Source organism: Dendropsophus ebraccatus, chromosome 1 (genome assembly GCF_027789765.1).
Source record: "Dendropsophus ebraccatus isolate aDenEbr1 chromosome 1, aDenEbr1.pat, whole genome shotgun sequence".
In the NCBI taxonomy this organism is placed as follows: domain Eukaryota; kingdom Metazoa; phylum Chordata; class Amphibia; order Anura; family Hylidae; genus Dendropsophus; species Dendropsophus ebraccatus.
In genome coordinates, this window is record NC_091454.1 from 6,991,697 (window position 1) to 7,016,244 (window position 24,548).

At 45.2% G+C, this 24,548-nt stretch overlaps 2 protein-coding genes across 6 annotated transcripts in view; one reads left to right on the forward strand and one right to left on the reverse strand.

Moving 5' to 3' along the window:
- The first annotated feature begins 2,030 nt into the window (after positions 1-2,030).
- Positions 2,031-10,692, forward strand: CDKN1B (cyclin dependent kinase inhibitor 1B). The gene is made up of 3 exons (XM_069965482.1): positions 2,031-2,459; positions 4,843-4,966; positions 7,757-10,692. Exons 1-2 carry the CDS (start codon positions 2,123-2,125, stop codon positions 4,956-4,958), a joined length of 453 nt encoding a protein of 150 aa, XP_069821583.1. The 5' UTR covers positions 2,031-2,122; the 3' UTR covers positions 4,959-4,966; positions 7,757-10,692.
- Positions 10,693-17,893: 7,201 nt separating this feature from the next.
- Positions 17,894-24,548, reverse strand: part of LOC138788037 (potassium voltage-gated channel subfamily KQT member 1-like) — a 53,098-nt gene continuing 46,443 nt past the window's right edge. For all 5 annotated transcript variants that reach the window (XM_069965528.1, XM_069965509.1, XM_069965494.1 and 2 more), the window contains 5 exons: positions 24,347-24,422; positions 23,998-24,092; positions 23,733-23,773; positions 20,521-20,582; positions 17,894-18,698 (listed from right to left, as the gene is read on the reverse strand). In XM_069965528.1, coding sequence (XP_069821629.1) covers positions 18,540-18,698; positions 20,521-20,582; positions 23,733-23,773; positions 23,998-24,092; positions 24,347-24,422 — 433 coding nt within the window. In that variant the 3' untranslated portion in view covers positions 17,894-18,539. The remainder of the gene's footprint in view (positions 18,699-20,520; positions 20,583-23,732; positions 23,774-23,997; positions 24,093-24,346; positions 24,423-24,548) is intronic.

Consider the following 24,548-nt stretch of genomic DNA (forward strand, 5'->3'; position numbering starts at 1 on the left):
AGTCCTCCGCTTATGGCGCCAAGCTCCGCCCACCACCCTCCCACCCGCTGAACTCCAAACAAGATTAATGATGGAATTTTTATATTGTGGATTTTGACAATAAAACGACTGTATTTTGACCAAACGTCAAGTTTTCTGATTTTATTCCCCCTCACATTTCATACACTTCAGCATCATCACAGAGGAAGGTACAAGTTGTCAGAGGGTGGCGGTATAGAAGAGATTTGAAACTGGGAAGGCTCAGGTTGTCAGAGGGTGGCAGGATATAGAAGAGATTGGAAGACATAGCAGAGTCTGTAGACACTATGGAGGTTGTCAGTGATTAAGTGGCCAGAGGGTGGAGGTCATGTAATAAACTGTTAGGACATAGTGTAATCTGTAGAAACTGAGAAGGGACAAGTTGTCAGAGGGTGGAGAGTATGTAATATATTGTTATGACATACTGGGATGTATAGAAACTTGAAAGGTAGAAGTTATCAGAGGGTGGCTGGTATGTAACGCATTATTATGTCTAATAGCGATCGGTAGAAACTAGGAATGTACAAGTTGTCAGAGGGTGGCAGGGTATATAGCAGATTGGAGACAGGCGGTGGGGGTGTTAATGTTGAAGTGCCCAGAGGGTGGAGGGTATGCAGTGGATTGATCTGTAGTAATGGGGAAGGTGCTGGCTGCTGTATAGATGTGTATAAGTTGCCAGAGGGTGGCAGGGTGAGAAATTATGGTCACATACTGGAATCTGTAGGAACTAGAAAGGTACAAGTTGTCGTAGGGTTGTAGGGCAGGAACTTGGATGGTCAGATGGTTACAGTGTGCAAGCGGTAAGAGGGTTCTATGAGACACTGGGATCTGCAGAAACTGAAGGTACTGACTGTGAAGAGGCCACAGGGTGTCGCCGTATAAGTGACCAGAGGGTGGAGGGTATGTAAGAGATGATGGCGCGCTGAGGTGTATGGATCGGGAAGGTACAAGTTGTCAGAAGGTGCGGTAAATTTACAACAGTATGATATTACTCTAGGATCTATAGAAAGTGGGAAGAAAGAAGTTGTCAGAGGGTGCAGTGTGTAAAGGACCAGAGAGGATGGCCAGGTATATAGGATGCTCCATGCTTGGATGGTACAAGTTGCCAGAGGGTGGAGGGTATGTATGAGATGATGACATACAGAGAGGTGTATAGATCGGGAAGGTACAAGTTGTTAGAGGGCGGCTCCATATGTAAGACAGTATGATAATACAGTATAATGGGATCTGTAAGAAGTGGGAAGGCTCAAATCGTCAGAGGGCGCAGTGTATGAGGGACCAGAGAGGATGGCCAGCCAGGTATATGGGATGGTACAGGTTGTCAGAGGGTGGGGTGTATAAGTTGTCAGAGGGCGCAGTGTATGAGGGACCAGAGAGGATGGTACAGGTTGTCAGAGGGTGGGGGTGTATAAGTTGTCAGAGGGCGCAGTGTATGAGGGACCAGAGAGGATGGTACAGGTTGTCAGAGGGTGGGGGTGTATAAGTTGTCAGAGGGTGTCAGGGTTCTGGGCTTTGTAGTTCCCCCAGTAGATGCAGCTGTAATTACTGGAAGCTGAGCTCTGTGCTGCTGTAGGATCCAGGCTGAGGCCTCGTGTGATGGCGGATCCTGGCCGGGCATGCTGGCCCCTGTAGTCCTCCTGTTACATAGCTGGGCATGCTGGCCCCTGTAGTCCTCCTGTGGTCATGCTGGCCCCTGTAGTCCTCCTGTTACATAGCTGGGCATGCTGGCCCCTGTAGTCCTGCTGTTACATAGCCGGGCATGCTGGCCCCTGTAGTCCTCCTGTTACATAGCCGGGCATGCTGGCCCCTGTAGTCCTCCTGTTACAGATCCTGTGGGCATGCTGGCCCCTGTAGTCCTCCTGTGGGCATGCTGGCCCCTGTAGTCCTCCTGTGGGCATGCTGGCCCCTGTAGTCCTCCATTACACAGCCGGGCGCAGCGGGTCACCCACATCTCTCCCGTTCCACCTTAACCGGGAGGATCTCCGCTGCAGCCAATCACCAGCAGGGGGCGTTTAAATCCCCCCGTCGGGCGCTGGCTCGCACGGCCGCCATATTGGGCAGCGCAGGATTACCCGGTGACCCGCTGAGCTGACTCCTGGGCCCCATGTCGGGCGTGCGCCTGTCCCCGGGCTCTCCGGGCGTGGAGCGGGTGTCCCGGGCCCCGGGCTCGCCCCGCACCGCCGCCCGCCGATGCCTCTTCGGGCCGGTAGACCATGAGAGCCTGGCCCGGGAGCTGGCCCGGTGCCGCCAGGAGCTGGAGGACGAGCAGCGGCAGCGCTGGAACTTCGACTTCCACAACGAACGCCCGCTAGACGGCGCCCTGAGCTGGGAGGTGGCGGGGCCCGACACACCCGACTTCTACCGCCGGGGGCCACACCTAAAAGCGGGCGCCGAGGAGGAGCCGGAGGCCCGGGGGAAGAAGAGGAGCGGAGAAGCGACGGGTGAGAGCGGCCAGACGCCCGCCAGGGGGCGGGGCCTCCGCTATGTGGGCACACCTAACTGTCACGGGGAGGGCGGAGGTTACCCGGGGGCTTCTAACCAGAATCCGGGCGTCCGACTGGTCCCGGTGTAGTCGGGGGAGATCCGTCCCTCTATCTGACTGATACATTGTAGCTGATTGTTTTGTTACATTGTTTCTGTTGTCTCTTAAGGTGGATCTGTATCTCCAGCTGCTGCACAACCCTCCTCCCACTATACAGCAGACATGCTGGGAGTTGTAGTCACACACCAGCTGGAGAGCGAGGGACGCTCTGTAACCCGCAGACTTCTCATCAGACCCGGGGTGTCGGGGAGATAGAAGAGGTTGTTATGGCTTATTGGGAATACAGGTTGTCAGAGGGTGTCGGGGTATATTAGATTGTTATGGCTTATTGGGAATACAAGTTGTCAGAGGGTGTCGGGGTATATAAGTGATTGTTATGGCTTATTGGGAATACAGGTTGTCAGAGGGTGCCCGGGTATATGTGATTGTTATGGCTTATTGGGAATACAGGTTGTCAGAGGGTGTCGGGGGAGATAGAAGAGATTGTTATGGCTTATTGGGAATACAAGTTGTCAGAGGGTGTCGGGGGAGATAGAAGAGATTGTTATTGTGGCATGCTTCGATCTGTAGGAAATAGGAATGAACAAGTTGTCAGAGGGTGATGGTGTGAAATTAGCCAGAGAATAGCATGGTATGTAAGAGAGTGTTGTGGCGGACTGTGAGGGTACAGGTTGTCAGAGGGTGGCAGTGTATAGAAGAGATTGCTATGACATGCTGGAATCTGTAGGTATATAGAAGGTACAAGTTGTCAGGGGGCGGCAGGGTGTATAATACTAGACCTGTAGGTATATAGAAGGTACAAGTTGTCAGGGGGCGGCAGGGTGTATAATACTAGACCTGTAGGAATTTAGAAGGTACAAGTTGTCAGGGGGCGGCAGGGTGTATAATACTGGACCTGTAGGTATATAGAAGGTACAAGTTGTCAGGGGGTGGCAGGGTGTATAATACTAGACCTGTAGGTATTTAGAAGGTACAAGTTGTCAGGGGGTGGCAGGGTGTATAATACTAGACCTGTAGGTATTTAGGAGCGGCAGGGTGTATAATACTGGACCTGTAGGTATATAGAAGGTACAAGTTGTCAGGGGGCGGCAGGGTGTATAATACTAGACCTGTAGGTATTTAGGAGGTACAAGTTGTCAGGGGGCGGCAGGGTGTATAATACTGGACCTGTAGGTATATAGAAGGTACAAGTTGTCAGGGGGTGGCAGGGTGTATAATACTGGACCTGTAGGTATTTAGGAGGTACAAGTTGTCAGGGGGCGGCAGGGTGTATAATACTAGACCTGTAGGTATTTAGAAGGTACAAGTTGTCAGGGGGTGGCAGGGTGTATAATACTAGACCTGTAGGTATTTAGGAGGTACAAGTTGTCAGGGGGCGGCAGGGTGTATAATACTGGACCTGTAGGTATATAGAAGGTACAAGTTGTCAGGGGGCGGCAGGGTGTATAATACTGGACCTGTAGGTATATAGAAGGTACAAGTTGTCAGGGGGCGGCAGGGTGTATAATACTAGACCTGTAGGTATTTAGGAGGTACAAGTTGTCAGGGGGCGGCAGGGTGTATAATACTGGACCTGTAGGTATATAGAAGGTACAAGTTGTCAGGGGGTGGCAGGGTGTATAATACTGGACCTGTAGGTATTTAGGAGGTACAAGTTGTCAGGGGGCGGCAGGGTGTATAATACTAGACCTGTAGGTATTTAGGAGGTACAAGTTGTCAGGGGGTGGCAGGGTGTATAATACTAGACCTGTAGGTATTTAGGAGGTACAAGTTGTCAGGGGGTGGCAGGGTGTATAATACTAGACCTGTAGGTATTTAGGAGGTACAAGTTGTCAGGGGGTGGCAGGGTGTATAATACTGGACCTGTAGGTATTTAGGAGGTACAAGTTGTCAGGGGGTGGCAGGGTGTATAATACTAGACCTGTAGGTATTTAGGAGGTACAAGTTGTCAGGGGGCGGCAGGGTAGAAGTAGTCAGAGACTGGGACATGCAGGGATCTGTCGGTTTTGCCATCAGATTGACGTGATACATTGTATCCGATCCTGTATCAATACTAACAGTTGTATTAGATCCCTAATAAAGGGGAGGGGCTAGGTGGTGGTCATATTGCGGTATAGTCGGGAATGTGATGCTCCAGGCCCCCCCCCCCCCTCATGCATTGGGTGATATTAGAGGAGGGGGCGCAGCTACTGACAAGGTTTTGGATACCAAAGTGAATGGCGTTTTTGGTGAATGACCCCCAATGTGCGTCACCTGACCATGGTCGCCCTTCTCTCCTGCAGACCCCCCCTCATCCAACGCCAGGAAATCCCACAGGACAGAGACTGGAGACACCGTGGGGGGCAGCTCGGCGCCTTCGCCTGAGAAGACCCCCAAGAAGAGTCGACCCAGCACGTAGAGCGATGGGTAAGAAGACCCCCCATCCTCCCACCACCTAGAGGGGAACTCCGACCCCTTTGTTACATCAGAAGCTTATAAAATGTGTCATGATTCATAAAACTGGACAAGCCCTTTAAGGATTGGGACACAGAGTTGGTGACAACCCCTAGAAAGCAAAGCCTGATGGCGGTCCGTCCATGATGTCACCGGCATAGTACCGTACACCGTCACATTACTATCAGACAAGTATCTGGAAGTCACAGCTGTAAACAACATATAGCGGAAATGGGGGGAGGGGTCAGGAAGTGGTCTGCTGCGGAACACGCCGGTGACACCCTACGCTGGTGTTTGAAAACAAACCGCCCCCACCCCCTCCAGTCATACTATGAGCTGCGGGCGAGAGAGTACTACACAACACGTGTGTCTGATGATAGATTATACTCCGCTACTACTGTTTACTCTGTGGTTGTCACATGAAAATTAAAGGGCAGGTCCAGTCACAGATAATAGTAACATCACCAGTGATAGGAGGAGGCTGGAATCCTGTACTCTCCATATTGTATCCTGAATATAACTGCTATAATACTGCCCCCTATATACAGGAATATACTACTATAGTACTGCTCCTATATACAGGGATATAACTACTATAATATTGCTCCTATATACAGGGATATAACTACTATAATACTGCTTCCCTATATACAGGGATATAACTACTATAATACTGCCCCCTATATACAAGAATATAACTACTATAATACTGCTCCTATATACAGGGATATAACTACTATAATATTGCTCCTATATACAAGAATATAACTACTATAATACTGCTCCTATATACAGGAATATAACTACTATAATACTGCCCCAATATACAGGAATATAACTACTATAATACTGCCCCTATATACAGGGATATAACTACTATAATACTGCTCCTATATACAGGAATATACTACTATAATACTGCTCCTATATACAGGAATATACTACTATAATACTGCTCCTATATACAGGAATATAACTACTATAATACTGCTCCTATATACAGGAATATAACTACTATAATACTGCCCCTATATACAGGGATATAACTAATATAATACTGCCCCTATATACAGGGATATAACTAATATAATACTGCTCCTATACAGGAATATAACTACTATAATACTGCCCCCTATATACAGGGATATAACTACTATAATACTGCTCCTATATACAGGAATATAACTACTATAATACTGCTCCTATATACAGGAATATACTACTATAATACTGCCCCCTATATACAGGAATATAACTACTATAATACTGCTCCTATATACAGGAATATAACTACTATAATACTGCTCCTATATACAGGAATATAACTACTATAATACTGCTCCTATATACAGGAATATAACTACTATAATACTGCCCCCTATATACAGGAATATAACTACTATAATACTGCCCCCTATATACAGGAATATAACTACTATAATACTGCTCCTATATACAGGAATATAACTACTATAATACTGCTCCTATATACAGGAATATACTACTATAATACTGCTCCTATATACAGGAATATAACTACTATAATACTGCTCCTATATACAGGAATATAACTACTATAATAGTGCCCCTATATACAGGGATATAACTACTATAATACTGCTCCTATATACAGGAATATAACTACTATAATACTGCCTCCTATATACAGGAATATAACTACTATAATACTTCTCCTATATACAGGGATATAACTACTATAATACTGCTCCTATATACAAGAATATAACTACTATAATACTGCCCCTATATACAGGGATATAACTACTATAATACTGCTCCTATATACAGGAATATAACTACTATAATACTGCTCCTATATACAGGGATATAACTACTATAATACTGCCCCCTATATACAAGGATATAACTACTATAATACTGCTCCCTATATACAGGAATATAACTACTATAATACTGCTCCTATATACAGGAATATAACTACTATAATACTGCTCCTATATACAGGAATATAACTACTATAATACTGCCCCTATATACAGGAATATAACTACTATAATACTGCTCCCTATATACAGGAATATAACTACTATAATACTGCTCCCTATATACAGGAATATAACTACTATAATACTGCTCCTATATACAGGAATATACTACTATAATACTGCTCCTATATAGAAGAATATAACTACTATAATACTGCTCCTATATACAGGAACATAACTACTATAATACTGCCCCCTATATACAGGAATATAACTACTATAATACTGCTCCTATATACAGGAATATAACTACTATAATACTGCTCCTATATACAGGAATATAACTACTATAATACTGCTCCTATATACAGGAATATAACTACTATAATACTGCCCCTATATACAGGAATATAACTACTATAATACTGCTCCTATATACAGGGATATAACTACTATAATACTGCCCCTATATACAGGGATATACTACTATAATACTGCTCCTATATACAGGAATATACTATAATACTGCTCCTATATACAGGAATATAACTACTATAATACTGCTCCTATATACAGGAATATAACTACTATAATACTGCTCCTATATACAAGAATATACCTACTATAATACTGCTCCTATATACAGGATATAACTACTATAATACTGCTCCTATATACAGGAATATACTACTATAATACAGGTGCAGTCTCGGGGTATACAGTGTCATGTGCTGTACTGCTATATATGTGTAGTGTATATATTGTTGCTGACTTCTCCTCCTCTTCTCCCCCGCAGGTACCAGGCTCATCTTCCTCCAGTGTCGGCTGACTCCTGCCCAGTCGGCCCGTGGACTCTGTCACTGGTGGGAGAACCCTGCAAGCACTGATACAGAGTAACACTAATTACCCCGGGCATGACATGTAGCATTGTGCAACGAGGCACCTTCGTATTCTCTTACCACCCGTGTGCCCGCCGTCGCCCCCTTGTGTAGCACATAAAACGTTTTAGAGAGGGGCAGAGCGCGAGACGGGTTCACACAGATCTGAGTGAGGAGAAACCTTGGAGCTGGCACACGAGGTCACCCGGCTGATCTGTGAATTCTTCCGTAAGGCCAGGTCTGCAACACATCGGGGGAGGGGGCAGTGCCCGTCACATGGGCACCTTGACTAACCAAAATTTGTTTTTATTTCATGGGTGGCTTACATAGTGAAATCCCAGGGACTGAAAGGGTCAAGAGGGCGGGAACCTGTTTGTCCATCTTCATATACGGCTCCGGCATGGCGCCACCTACAGGCTGCCTGTGATTTTTGCCCCCAACATAAAGAACAAAGTAAAAAAATATATAAAAATCTGACCAATTTATTGTTTGAATTTTTTTAAAATCAGATTTAAAAAAAAAAAAACTTTTTTTTTTTTTTATTATAGAGTTAATTTTTTTTAATTAAAATTACAAAAATTTAAAAATTGGGAATATAACCCCTCCCCTCCCCTTTCCATTTTTTTTTTTGTAACCGATGTGTTCAGACCTTTCGTTGCCGGAAGACGGCTCCACAGTATTTTATTTTTGTTTGTTTTTTTATTACAATTTTTTTTATGTTCTGTAAATAAAAATATATCTATTTTTTAATTTGTAATAAGGTTTGAAATTGAGGAAAAAAAAATCTGATTTTTTTTGTGAACACTGGCCACATGCTGTGTGAAGAAAAAAAAATATTGTCTGGTTGTAAGCTTTATCTTTTTCATTCAACCATTGCATTTCCGTTATATATATATATATATATAAAAAAAAAATGATGTCCGCACAGTACAGAGCGCCATTTTTGCTCCCCTCCCACTCAGCTTGTAGGGAGGGGTTAGAGGGTAAGTAGTGTTTTATAAAACTTTTGACATGTCAAACATTGTGACCCCTGCTGAAATATTCAGGTTAACACTGTTCTTTGTATCTTTGTGCAGCTAGCCCCGCCCCTGAGGAGTCTCCATCAATGACTTCAAAAATCTGATTGCTACTAAGTGTCCTTATCTCAGCGTTATCTTTGCCTTAATGTAACAGAACGCTGCAGTACAACCTTCCTCTAGTAGATAGTATAATTGTTGTGTAACCTTATAGAATCTGTGCTCAGCTAACCCCGCCTCTGAGGAGCGATGGCTTTCTACCCATTTTCTGTCTTAAAGGAACAGTGTGCTACAGTGGAAATCTCCTCCAGTAGATGTGGTTATCATTAAGAGGGGTATCTGATTACTACATCAGTTACAGGTGGAGAAAGTGTTCCGGACCCTGTTCGCAGTGCTGTCTCTGTCCTAAAGTACCTGGAAAATGCTTCATTGCAGCTCTACCCTAGTAGATAGACTTCTAGGAGCCAGTACATTATTGAGTATATCAGTCTATTATTCATAGTTAACCCCGCCTCTGAGGAGATCTGAGCATAATTGATTTAACCCCGCCTCTGAGGAGATCTGAGCATAATTGAATTAACCCCGCCTCTGAGGAGATCTGAGCATAATTGAATTAACCCCGCCTCTGAGGAAATCAGAGCATAACTTGGTTATCCCCGCCCTTGATTAGATCTGAATACAACAGTTAACCCCACCCCTGAGGAGATCAGAGCCCAACTGAGTTATCCCTGCTCCTGAAGATAACTGAGCACAACTGAGTTAACCCAGCAGTTGAGTAGATCTTAACACGAGTAAACACCACCCCTGAGGAGATCAGAGCCCAACTGAGTTATCCCCGCCCCTGAGGAGATCAGAGCCCAACTGAGTTATCCCCACCCCTTAGATCAGAGCTCAACTGAGTTATCCCCGCCCCTGAGGAGATCAGAGCCCAACTGAGTTATCCCCACCCCTTAGATCAGAGCTCAACTGAGTTATCCTCGCCCCTGAAGATAACTGAGCACAACTGAGTTATCCTCGCTCCTAAAGATAACTGAGCACAACTGAGTTATCCCCGCCCCTGAAGATAACTGAGTTATCCCCGCCCCTGAAGATAACTGAGTTATCCCCGCCCCTGAAGATAACTGAGTTATCCCCGCCCCTGAAGATAACTGAGCACAACTGAGTTATCCCCGCCCCTGAAGATAACAGCACAGCTGAGTTATCCCCGCCCCTGAAGATAACTGAGCACAACTGAGTTATCCCCGCCCCTGAAGATAACTGAGCACAACTGAGTTATCCCCGCCCCTGAAGATAACTGAGCACAACTGAGTTAACCCCGCCCTTGAGTAGACCTGTGTTCAACAGAATTAACCCCGCCCCTGAGGAGAATCATGCACAACCAAATGGGCTCAGCTCCCTATATAGTAGGGATCTCTGCACCTGGACCCCCAGCGATCAGACCTACTGACGTGTCACAAGTTTTATAAACCAGTAGTTACTACTCAATCATGTTGGGGTTTTTTTTTTTCCAATCACCGTATCCGTATATAATTTTAGGTCAAATTTTCAGATGCATCATCGCCCGTCATAACAGCCAATGGCTTCTATCCTAGCAGCACTTCCCGGGCAGCGGGTCCAGCTGTGCCCGGCAGCCAGAACCCTCTGCTCCTCCCCCGCCGTCTGCGCGTGGTGTCTGTATGTAGCAAACTCTCTGGTGACCAATGTTGAGGTGTGTATGTGAATTGCTGTGTAAAGACACTGAAACCTTTTACTAACTTATTTATGTTTCTAAAAGAAAAAAAAAATTGTTTAATCTAGTAAAAAAAAAAAAAAAAAAAAAAAAAAATTTATTTTTTTTTTCCAAAAAGCCAAAGTGGCAGATTTTGTGCATCTGTAAATGCTGTTTATATATAAGCGTCTATTTTGTTTCTTATTGTAGCAGGAATTTTTTTTTATAATTTTTTTTTTTTTTTACTTTTTTTTGTAATAATTTGGCAGTAGAGCAAGGATTGCAGACTGAGCCAGATGCCGGAGAAGAAAAAAAATATATGTATGTGTGTATATTTTTTTTTTGTTGGTAAAGTTTGAAATTTCTTTGATTTGTATTCTGACGTCATGCAATCATAAAAAATAATAGTAAATTCATGCACAAAAAAAAAAACTGTGAATGTGTTTTTATTCCGACACACGAGACGTGGAACAAACGGGGATTTAATTAAAATAAAAAAAAGTCTAATTAAAGGGGAACTCCGGTAAAAAAAAAGCTATCTGGTGTCAGAAAGTTATATAGATTTGTAGATTATTTTTTTTTATTAAAAAATCTCCAGTCTTCCAGTACTTATCAGCTGCTGTATGTCCTGCAGGAAGTGGTGTATTCTCTCCAGTCTGACACAGTGCTCTCTGCTGCCACCTCTGTCCAGAGCAGCAGCAAATCCTCATAGAAAACCTCTCCTGCTCTGGACAGAGGTGGCAGCAGAGAGCACTGTGTCAGACTGGAGAGAATACATCTCTTCCTGCAGGACATACAGCAGCTGATAAGTACTGGAAGACTGGAGATTTTCATATAGAAGTAAATTACAAATCTTTTTAATTTTTGCTGGAGTTCCCTTTTAAGGTGTTATCCAGAGTGAGAAAAAGCGTCTTTATTCACCCGAATGGATCTGAGCTGCAATACCGCACCCAGACTGAGAGTAAGAGGGGCGCTGTTTCTAGAAGAAAGCGCCATAACTACTTAGGATTGGAGCCTGCAGGCCCTGAGTACCTGTCACCCAGCTTTCCAAGAGTCCTGAAAGGCAAACAGACAGGTTACCTTGTGATCCGTCCTTTTGAATGCCGTTCAGGGCTCCAGGAAAGCTGAGTGACCTGTGAGGGCTGGAAGGGCTGTCAGCCAACTTTCCGGAACACTCAGTAATGGATCAGATGGAGGGAGACGTTTTCCAACTTTGTATTCAGTAACTGCAAATAAAACCTGTAGGTGTGAACAGGGCGGAAAGCCTGTGACTGTGCTGAGCTCTCTATGGATCCTGATCGCCGCCGCTTGTTTTTCTTCCATGTTCCGGTTGTTTTTCAGTTTTTCTTCACTCCTTTTCTAGCCTGATTGATTGACATGAGAAGAAACCAATAAGAATACAACATGGGGGCGGGGCCTGGGGGTTAGTAGTTAAGCTGAGAGGAGGCGGGACAAACACTTAAGGTGGAAGATTGGAATTGTGTTCTGTTCCCTTCTGATTGGTCACGTACGCTCAATCCGCCCCGAGGTCCAGAACATAGAAGAAGAGCGTACGGACAGTGCACAGTACAACTTCTCCTGTATATACGGACACTGCACAGTACAACTTCTCCTGTATATATGGATGCTGCACAGTACAACTTCTCCTGTATATACGGACACTGCACAGTACCACTTCTCTTATCCTGTATATACGGACACTGCACAGTACCACTTCTCTTATCCTGTATATATGGACATTGCACAGTACCACTTCTCTTATTCTGTATATATGGATGGTGCACAGTACCACTTCTCTTATCCTGTATATATGGACACTGCACAGTACCACTTCTCTTATCCTGTATATATGGATGCTGCACAGTACAACTTCTCCTGTATATATGGATGCTGCACAGTACAACTTCTCCTGTATATACGGACAGTGCACAGTACCACTTCTCCTGTATATATGGATGCTGCACAGTACAACTTCTCCTGTATATACGGACACTGCACAGTACCACTTCTCCTGTATATATGGATGCTGCACAGTACAACTTCTCCTGTATATACGGACACTGCACAGTACAACTTCTCCTGTATATACGGACAGTGCACAGTACAACTTCTCCTGTATATATGGATGCTGCACAGTACAACTTCTCCTGTATATACGGACACTGCACAGTACCACTTCTCTTATCCTGTATATACGGACAGTGCACAGTACCACTTCTCCTGTATATATGGATGCTGCACAGTACAACTTCTCCTGTATATACGGACACTGCACAGTACCACTTCTCCTGTATATATGGATGCTGCACAGTACAACTTCTCCTGTATATACGGACACTGCACAGTACCACTTCTCCTGTATATATGGATGCTGCACAGTACAACTTCTCCTGTATATACGGACACTGCACAGTACCACTTCTCTTATCCTGTATATATGGACACTGCACAGTACAACTTCTCCTGTATATATGGATATATGGATGCTGCACAGTACAACTTCTCCTGTATATACGGACACTGCACAGTACCACTTCTCCTGTATATATGGACACTGCACAGTACCACTTCTCTTATCCTGTATATATGGACACTGCACAGTACAACTTCTCCTGTATATATGGATATATGGATGCTGCACAGTACAACTTCTCCTGTATATATGGACACTGCACAGTACCACTTCTCTTATCCTGTATATATGGACACTGCACAGTACCACTTCTCTTATCCTGTATATACGGACACTGCACAGTACCACTTCTCTTATCCTGTATATATGGACACTGCACAGTACCACTTCTCTTATCCTGTATATATGGGGGCTGCACAGTACCACTTCTCTTATCCTGTATATACGGACACTGCACAGTACCACTTCTCTTATCCTGTATATATGGACACTGCACAGTACCACTTCTCTTATCCTGTATATACGGACACTGCACAGTACCACTTCTCTTATCCTGTATATATGGACACTGCACAGTACCACTTCTCTTATCCTGTATATACGGACACTGCACAGTACCACTTCTCTTATCCTGTGTATATGGATGCTGCACAGTACCACTTCTCTTATTCTGTATATATGGACACTGCACAGTACCACTTCTCTTATCCTGTATATATGGATGGTGCACAGTACCACTTCTCTTATCCTGTATATATGGATGCTGCACAGTACTACTTCTCTTATCCTATATATACGGACACTGCACAGTACCACTTCTCTTATCCTGTATATATGGATGCTGCACAGTACCACTTCTCTTATCCTGTATATATGGAGGCTGCACAGTACCACTTCTCTTATCCTGTATATATGGACACTGCACAGTACCACTTCTCTTATCCTGTATATACGGACACTGCACAGTACCACTTCTCTTATCCTGTATATATGGACACTGCACAGTACCACTTCTCTTATCCTGTATATATGGATGCTGCACAGTACCACTTCTCTTATCCTGTATATATGGATGGTGCACAGTACCACTTCTCTTATCCTGTATATATGGACATTGCACAGTACCACTTCTCTTATCCTGTATATATGGACGCTTCACAGTACCACTTCTCTTATCCTGTATATACGGACACTGCACAGTACCACTTCTCTTATCCTGTATATATGGACACTGCACAGTACCACTTCTCTTATCCTGTATATATGGACACTGCACAGTACCACTTCTCTTATTCTGTATATACGGACACTGCACAGTACCACTTCTCTTATCCTGTATATATGGACACTGCACAGTACCACTTCTCTTATCCTGTATATATGGATGCTGCACAGTACCACTTCTCTTATTCTGTATATATGGACACTGCACAGTACCACTTCTCCTGTATATATGGACACTGCACAGTACCACTTCTCTTATCCTGTATATACGGACACTGCACAGTACCACTTCTCTTATCCTGTATATATGGACACTGCACAGTACCACTTCTCTTATCGTGTATATATGGACGCTGCACAGTACCACTTCTCTTATCCTGTATATATGGACGCTGCACAGTACCACTTCTCTTATCCTATATATACGGACACTGCACAGTATCACTTCTCTTATCCTGTATATATGGATGGTGCACAGTACCACTTCTCTTATCCTGTATATATGGGGGCTGCACAGTACCACTTCTCTTATCCTGTATATACGGACACTGCACAGTACCACTTCTCTTATCCTGTATATATGGACGCTGCACAGTACCACTTCTCTTATCCTGTATATATGGACGCTGCACAGTACCACTTCTCTTATCCTGTATATACGGACACTGCACAGTACCACTTCTCCTCTCCTGTAAATATGGACACTGCACAGTACCACTTCTCTTATCCTGTATATATGGATGCTGCACAGTACCACTTCTCTTATCCTGTATATATGGATGGTGCACAGTACCACTTCTCTTATCCTGTATATATGGACATTGCACAGTACCACTTCTCTTATCCTGTATATATGGACGCTTCACAGTACCACTTCTCTTATCCTGTATATACGGACACTGCACAGTACCACTTCTCTTATCCTGTATATATGGACACTGCACAGTACCACTTCTCTTATCCTGTATATATGGACACTGCACAGTACCACTTCTCTTATTCTGTATATACGGACACTGCACAGTACCACTTCTCTTATCCTGTATATATGGACACTGCACAGTACCACTTCTCTTATCCTGTATATATGGATGCTGCACAGTACCACTTCTCTTATCCTGTATATATGGACGCTGCACAGTACCACTTCTCTTATCCTATATATACGGACACTGCACAGTATCACTTCTCTTATCCTGTATATATGGATGGTGCACAGTACCACTTCTCTTATCCTGTATATATGGGGGCTGCACAGTACCACTTCTCTTATCCTGTATATACGGACACTGCACAGTACCACTTCTCTTATCCTGTATATATGGACGCTGCACAGTACCACTTCTCTTATCCTGTATATATGGACGCTGCACAGTACCACTTCTCTTATCCTGTATATACGGACACTGCACAGTACCACTTCTCTTATCCTGTATATATGGATGGTGCACAGTACCACTTCTCTTATCCTGTATATACGGACACTGCACAGTACCACTTCTCTTATCCTGTATATATGGATGCTGCACAGTACCACTTCTCTTATCCTGTATATATGGATGGTGCACAGTACCACTTCTCTTATCCTGTATATATGGATGGTGCACAGTACCACTTCTCTTATCCTGTATATATGGGGGCTGCACAGTACCACTTCTCTTATCCTGTATATATGGACAGTGCACAGTACCACTTCTCCTCTCCTGTATATATGGACAGTGCACAGTACCACTTCTCCTGCCCTGTATGCTGGGTGTAATCCTCAGTATATATATATACAGTGCACAGTAGCACTTCTCCTGTCCTGTATGCTGGGTGTAATCCTCAGTATATATATATACAGTGCACAGTACCACTTCCCCTGTCTGCGGTGTACACAGGCCCCTCCCTCTCTCTGGGCAGGATACAAGGGGTTAATTCTTTACCTTCCCTATAACAAGGCCCCCTGTGTTCTGGCCTCACACCTGTTTTCTCTGCCCTCCCCCCCCCCCATACAGACAGGAGAGGAGTGTAGTGGCTTAGATACGTGATACGCCGCCCCTATATCTGACAGTTCTCAGAGCTGAGGGTTTGGTACAGTTGTATCCGGCCTATATAACTCCCAGGTCTTAGAGGAGACCGTCAGTAACATGATGGGAGTTGTAGTTCCTCATCACCCAGTTCCTACACACAGCACGGCTCATGTATCCCGGCCACTACCGGCCATCACATGGAGCCTCTTAGTAGGTAAACCTGGGGCGTGTAGTCCGCCATCAGGTGAGCAGTCAGTTATGTGAATAATGTGCCCGGGGGGGAAAGTCACGGAGGTTTCCCATTTCTTCCCTTTTATGGTCACCCTGAGAATGCCAGCGTGCCCACCCACAGCGGGGTCTATGGAGATGCCCACAGTGCCACAGCGGCCAACGGGCACCAAGATGGCAGATAGAGAGGGGAGACCAAACACTTCTGTATGACACCCCTACATAGCTGCAGACCCCAGACCCCTGATACCAAAGCCAGACCGGACCCCTAACCTAATACAGACCCCAGACCAGACCCCAAAACTAATACAGACCCCAGACCGGACCCCAAAACTAATACAGACCCCAGACCAGACCCTTGACCAGACCCCAGACCAGACCCCTAACCTAATACAGACCCCAGACCCCTAAACTAATACAGACCCCAGACCGGACCCCAAAACTAATACAGACCCCAGACCAGACCCCTAACCTAATACAGACCCCAGACCAGACCCCAAAACTAATACAGACCCCAGACCAGACCCCAAAACTAATACAGACCCCAGAATAGACCCCTAAACTAATACAGACCCCAGACCAGACCCCTAAACTAATACAGACCCCAGACCCCTAACCTAATACAGACCCCAGACCGGACCCCAAAACTAATACAGACCCCAGACCCCTAAACTAATACAGACACCAGACCAGACCCCTAAACTAATACAGACACCAGACCCCTAAACTAATACAGACCCCAGACCAGACCCCTAAACTAATAGAGACCCCCAACCAGACCCCTAAATACAGACCCCAGACCAGACCTCTAAACTAATATAGACACCAGACCGGACCCCTAAACTAATACAGACCCCAGACCAGACCCCAAAACTAATACAGACCCCAGACCAGACCCCTAAGCCAATACAGACCCCAGACCAGACCCCTAAACTAATACAGACCCCTAATCTAATACAGACCCCAGACCAGACCCCTAAACTAATACAGACCCCAGACCAGACCCCTAAACTAATACAGACCCCAGACCAGACCCCTAAGCCAATACAGACCCCAGACCAGACCCCTAAACTAATACAGACCCCTAATCTAATACAGACCCCAGACCAGACCCCTAAACTAATACAGACCCCAGACCAGACCCCTAAACTAATACAGACCCCAGACCAGACCCCTAAACTAATACAGACCCCAGACCAGATCCCTAAACTAATACAGACCCCAGACCAGACCCCTAAACTAATACAGACCCCAGACCAGACCCCTAAACTAATACAGACCCCAGACCTGTTTAATTTGCCATCCTTTGGTTTGAGGACCTAAGAAGTTCTGGTCATGTGACCTTCTGTGTGCGGGTCCTGCAGCTGCTGCACGCCTCAGTACACGCTGCGGTCTTGTCCGGTCTTGGCCGCAGATCTTTAAAGCTTTCAGCCAATCCCAGATGTTTTGCTACTTTAGTCTTTATTCCCTTTCAGACTCATTTGCATACATTAGCATATTTCTGTACACGCCCACCTCTGATGAGACAAGGATGATGGGGGGGGGGGGGGGGGTATGGTTACACAGGGGAGGGGGGCAGCTATAGACAATATAAGGCAAATGGGTCAACAACCCGTGTGGACCCCTCCCAGATGGGCCGGAGTGGCATGTACTGTGTGTACCGGCTGTGACACAATCTCAGTGAGGACATTGGGGGGCACCGCCTCGGGGGACCCCCGCTCGTGGACTGTGCATCCTTCTGCATAGTTGAGGCGAGTCAGAGACATTCATGACATGAGATCCCGATGAGCCGGTCCAGGAGGAGTCGGGCGGCCATGGCTGCACACCTGGGAGGGTCTCTCCCTCAATGTAGTCTATGTCCTCCGCTCTGGTGGACGCATGGCACCACCTGTGGGTTTCTGTGGCACCTCTGTGCCCGATGGGACCCTCGCTGGGTGGAAAGCCTCTTATGGGGCATCTGTGTGCCCATTGGGACCCTCGTTGGACCCCCGCTGGGTGGGAAGCCTCTTATGGGGCATCTGCCACTGTCACAACCGCTGGGTGCCAGGTGGTGGCAGCCGCTTCTGTCTCTTGACCATTGGAGCAGATGGACGGAGGGTCTCAGAATGGGCGGCTGGGGGTGGGGGAGCTGTGAGAGGGGTGCAGCCGGTGGGGGGACGGTGAGGCGGGCTCAGGGGGCAACACCCGATCCTCCTCTGGCACCAACTGAGCTCGGAAGACACGAAGGATTTCATCCAACTTGTTATCCATCTGGGAGACCTGGAGGGGAGAGGAGACCGATCAGTGCAAGGAATGGGGGTCTGCAGCCCAAGACCCCATAATACACCAGGGGAAGAGGACTGTGTGCAAGGAGGGGAGAGGAGACCGAGCAGTGCAAGGCATAGGGGTCTGCAGCCAGAGACCCCATAATACAGTAGGAGAAGAGTAGGGGATAGAAGACCGAGCAGTGCAAGGCATGGGGGTCTGCAGCCCGAAACCTCATAATACACCAGAGGAAGAGGAGGGGAGAGGAGACCGTGCAGTGCAAGGGATGGGGATCTGCAGCCCGAGACCCCATAATACAGTAGAAGAATAGGAGGGAAGAGGAGACTGAGCAGTGCAAGGCATGGGGGTCTGCAGCCTGACACCGCATACTACACCAGGAGAAGAGGAAGGGAGAGGAGACTGCGCAGTGCGAGGCATGTGGGTCTGCAGCCCGAGACCTCATAATACACCAGGGGAAGAGGAGGGGAGAGGAGACCGTGCAGTGCAAGGGATGGGGGTCTGCAGCCCGAGACCCCATAATACAGTAGAAGAAGAGGAGGGAAGAGGAGACTGAGCAGTGCAAGGCATGGGGGTCTACAGCCCGAGACCCCATAATACACCAGGAGAAGAGGACTGTGTGCAAGGAGGGGAGAGGAGACCGAGCAGTGCAAGGCATGGGGGTCTACAGCCCAACACCCCATAATACACCAGGGGTACAGGAGGGGAGAGGAGACCGCACAGTGCAAGGCATGGGGGTCTACAGCCTGACACCCCATAATACATTAGGGGTACAGGAGGGGAGAGGAGACCGCACAGTGCAAGGCATGGGGGTCTACAGCCTGACACCCCATAATACACCAGGGGTACAGGAGGGGAGAGGAGACCGCGCAGTGCAAGGCATGGGGGTCTACAGCCTGACACCCCATAATACACCAGGGGAACAGGAGGGGAGAGAAAACCATGGGCCTATATACTGCAATGATAAATCTGTGTATCTAAGTATATCACGTGATACTCCCTGCTGGGGGTGTATCTAATCTTGTTTGATCCTGCCTACTGAGCCACTGTGCACTGAAGCCCATCATGTGTGATACTGTCAGTTTATGTTTGTATCTAAGCCTTCCTTCTGTGATACTGTCCTGGTGTATCTTAGCTTATCGCGTGATACTGTCTGCTCAGCCAAGTGTATCTAAACCTATAATGTACAATGCTGTTTCAGTGTATCTAAGCCTGCTTAATGTATCTTATCCTACCCTGTGATACAGCCCTGATGTATCTAAGCTTGTCCTGGTTTGCCCCCAGCGGGCGGCCATGCTGACACTCTCCAGGGGTGATCCGGGGACAGGAGAATAATTAGAGGGGCTCATTATGCTGCGGTGATGGGGGGCCGCGTTCTGCTGGGCGTCTGGCTGATTCCAGGACGCTCAGACAATGGGCGCACTCAGCCCGTGCCGCTGCCCAGACCCGCCTGGCACTGCCAAGTGAGCAGACCTTGTGCCAGCTCAGTAGCCAGCGAGACCCCACAATGAAACACCCAAGAGGGTCTCTGAGCTGCGGGAACAAGAGGCAAATGGTCGGAGGGGGAGTGTGCGGTGTCCCCTGCTCTGCCCTCCCTGTGCCAGGCTGGGTCCTCATCCTGGGAAAATGTAACTGTGCCAGGGAGGGGGATGGCGAGGGGTCCGGGGGATCACACACAACATCTGATATTAGGGGGGCTCATCGAGACAGATGGGCTGCAGCTTAAAGGGGAATCACACCTCACAGAGACAAAATCAGCCATTCATGAAGGTGGACTTCCCCTTTAAGAATGACCAGATGAAAAAAAAGAACGTGGCACCTTCTCCTCCAGACGCATGAGCCGCGATCCCACCGTGTAGTAGCCTTTATCCACTCCCTTCTCTGCGGAGAGGAGGATCACAGTTAGGGAGAAGAAAAGCGCTCGATTATCTGCTATTATATAGACTATACGGCACTCTAGCATACGGGTGTGCACTCTATGGTAGTATTATGTGTATAATCTATGGCAGTATTATGTGTATAATCTATGGTAGTATTATGTGTATAATCTATGGCAGTATTATGTGTGCACTCTATGGTAGTATTATGTGTATAATCTATGGTAGTATTATGTGTATAATCTATGGTAGTATTATATGTGCACTCTATGGTAGTATTATGTGTATAATCTATGGCAGTATTATGTGTATAATCTGTGGTAGTATTATGTGTATAATCTATGGCAGTATTATGTGTATAATCTATGGCAGTATTATGTGTATAATCTATGGTAGTATTATGTGTATAATCTATGGTAGTATTATGTGTATAATCTATGGCAGTATTATGTGTGCACTCTATGGCAGTATTATGTGTATAATCTATGGTAGTATTATGTGTATAATCTATGGTAGTATTATGTGTATAATCTATGGTAGTATTATGTGTGCACTCTATGGTAGTATTATGTGTATAATCTATGGTAGTATTATGTGTGCACTCTATGGTAGTATTATGTGTATAATCTATGGTAGTATTATGTGTATAATCTATGGCAGTATTATGTGTGCACTCTATGGTAGTATTATGTGTATAATCTATGGTAGTATTATGTGTATAATCTATGGTAGTATTATGTGTGCACTCTATGGTAGTATTATGTGTATAATCTATGGTAGTATTATGTGTATAATCTATGGTAGTATTATGTGTATAATCTATGGCAGTATTATGTGTGCACTCTATGGTAGTATTATGTGTATAATCTATGGCAGTATTACGTGTATAATCTATGGCAGTATTATGTGTGCACTCTATGGTAGTATTAGGTGTGCACTCTATGGTAGTATTATGTGTGTAATCTATGGTAGTATTATGTGTATAATCTATGGTAGTATTATGTGTGCACTCTATGGTAGTATTATGTGTATAATCTATGGTAGTATTATGTGTATAATCTATGGTAGTATTATGTGTGCACTCTATGGTAGTATTATGTGTGCACTCTATGGTAGTATTATGTGTGCACTCTATGGTAGTATTATGTGTATAATCTATGGCAGTATTATGTGTATAATCTATGGTAGTATTATGTGTGCACTCTATGGCAGTATTATGTGTATAATCTATGGCAGTATTATGTGTATAATCTATGGTAGTATTATGTGTGCACTCTATGGTAGTATTATGTGTGCACTCTATGGTAGTATTATGTGTGCACTCTATGGTAGTATTATGTGTATAATCTATGGCAGTATTATGTGTATAATATATGGCAGTATTATGTGTGCACTCTATGGTAGTATTATGTGTGCACTCTATGGTAGTATGTGTGCACTCTATGGTAGTATTATGTGTGCACTCTATGGTAGTATTATGTGTATAATCTATGGTAGTATTATGTGTGCACTCTATGGTAGTATTATGTGTATAATCTATGGTAGTATTATGTGTATAATCTATGGTAGTATTATGTGTATAATCTGTGGTAGTATTATGTGTATAATCTATGGCAGTATTATGTGTGCACTCTATGGCAGTATTATGTGTGCACTCTATGGTAGTATTATGTGTATAATCTATGGCAGTATTATGTGTGCACTCTATGGTAGTATTATGTGTATAATCTATGGTAGTATTATGTGTGCACTCTATGGTAGTATTATGTGTATAATCTATGGTAGTATTATGTGTATAATCTATGGTAGTATTATGTGTATAATCTGTGGTAGTATTATGTGTATAATCTATGGTAGTATTATGTGTGCACTCTATGGTAGTATTATGTGTATAATCTATGGTAGTATTATGTGTATAATCTATGGTAGTATTATGTGTATAATCTATGGCAGTATTATGTGTGCACTCTATGGCAGTATTATGTGTGCACTCTATGGTAGTATTATGTGTGCACTCTATGGTAGTATTATGTGTATAATCTATGGTAGTATTATGTGTATAATCTATGGTAGTATTATGTGTATAATCTATGGCAGTATTATGTGTATAATATATGGCAGTATTATGTGTGCACTCTATGGTAGTATTATGTGTGCACTCTATGGTAGTATGTGTGCACTCTATGGTAGTATTATGTGTGCACTCTATGGTAGTATTATGTGTATAATCTATGGTAGTATTATGTGTGCACTCTATGGTAGTATTATGTGTATAATCTATGGTAGTATTATGTGTATAATCTATGGTAGTATTATGTGTATAATCTGTGGTAGTATTATGTGTATAATCTATGGCAGTATTATGTGTGCACTCTATGGCAGTATTATGTGTGCACTCTATGGTAGTATTATGTGTATAATCTATGGCAGTATTATGTGTGCACTCTATGGTAGTATTATGTGTATAATCTATGGTAGTATTATGTGTGCACTCTATGGTAGTATTATGAGTATAATCTATGGTAGTATGTGTGCACTCTATGGTAGTATTATGTGTGCACTCTATGGTAGTATTATGTGTATAATCTATGGTAGTATTATGTGTGCACTCTATGGTAGTATTATGAGTATAATCTATGGCACTATGATGTGTGCACTCTATGGTATTTTTATGTGTGCACTCTATGGCGGTATGGTGTGTGCACTCTATGGTATTTTTATGTGTGCACTCTATGGCGGTATGGTGTGTGCACTCTATGGCGGTATTGTGTGTGCGCTCTATGGCGGTATGATGTGTGCACTCTATGGCGGTATGATGTGTGCACTCTATGACGGTATGATGTGTTCACTCTATGGAGGTATAATGTGTGCGCTCTATGGCGGTATTGTGTGTGCGCTCTATGGCGGTATTGTGTGTGCGCTCTATGGCGGTATGATGTGTGCGCTCTATGGCAGTATTTTGTAGGCTGTGTATTGCAGTATCATGGACACAATATGTAGCCCTGGACCTGGCGCGGGGGGGGGGGGGCCTATGAACCTATTTATTCTTTTCCGTATATTCTGGGTCCAGATCAGTTTATACAACCTATCTGGTATAACGGCCCTCGGGCCCCTGATTCTTCGGATACATGACATACACACATGGCTGAGATACCTGGCAGGAAGAGGCCCGGTTTGCCCAGGGAATGGTCCAGTCTGTAACGAGAACAAGAAGTCATAGCAAATATGGAGCCAGGAGAGCGGCCTGCAGCCCTGACGCCATGCTTCATGTCAGTGAGCAGCACCGCTCTCCTGGAGATGAGCAGGACAGGTTTTCTATTCACTGACAGCAGGCAGTATATATATATATATATATATATATATATATATAGCAGAGCTTCTCCCATACACTTATCCCCCCACAGGATTCGTGCCGTCACCTTCTCTGCAGCTCCTTGATCCGCACCATCATGTTCAGGTGACCCTGGGAGTACTGCTCAATCACGTCCCGGACGTCGTAGGGTTTGCGAGCTTGCTGGCAGCGTGGGGAGGAGAGGAACCATAGAGAGATATATCAGGGACGGCGGGGGGATATGGATGACATCACTCTGCTATCTATCATCACTTCTACTCCAGTCACTGCCAAAGCTGCAACTGGACTCACTGAACCCTGAGCAGACAGACTGTTACAGCAGTGTGCAGACACTGAACCAGCAGAGGATGCTGGGAGCTCAGGAGAAGCTGCTCTAGAATACTCTAGCACTGCAGGAAGCTTCACTTTCCCGGTACCTGGAATTTCCTGCGGGCAACAAAGTACTGCATGCGGCGGGTGACCTTCACTGCCGTCCGGTGCGCGTCTGTCAGTCTGCAACACATCAATAGTGACATCATAATGGGGGTATTAGTACTGGTAATGGGAGGCGGAGAGTGGGGGGGGGGATCTTACCCGGCCGGGGGGGCTCAGCATTGTGATGGCCGGATTACTGATAAT

Excerpts from the sequence above, each read along its gene's own strand:
- CDKN1B (XM_069965482.1), top strand. The coding sequence starts at position 2,123 with ATGTCGGGCGTGCGCCTGTCCCCGGGCTCTCCGGGCGTGGAGCGGGTG. Across the intron at positions 2,460-4,842 it reads GAGGAGCGGAGAAGCGACGG|ACCCCCCCTCATCCAACGCC; the intron begins GTGAGAGCGGCC and ends TCTCTCCTGCAG.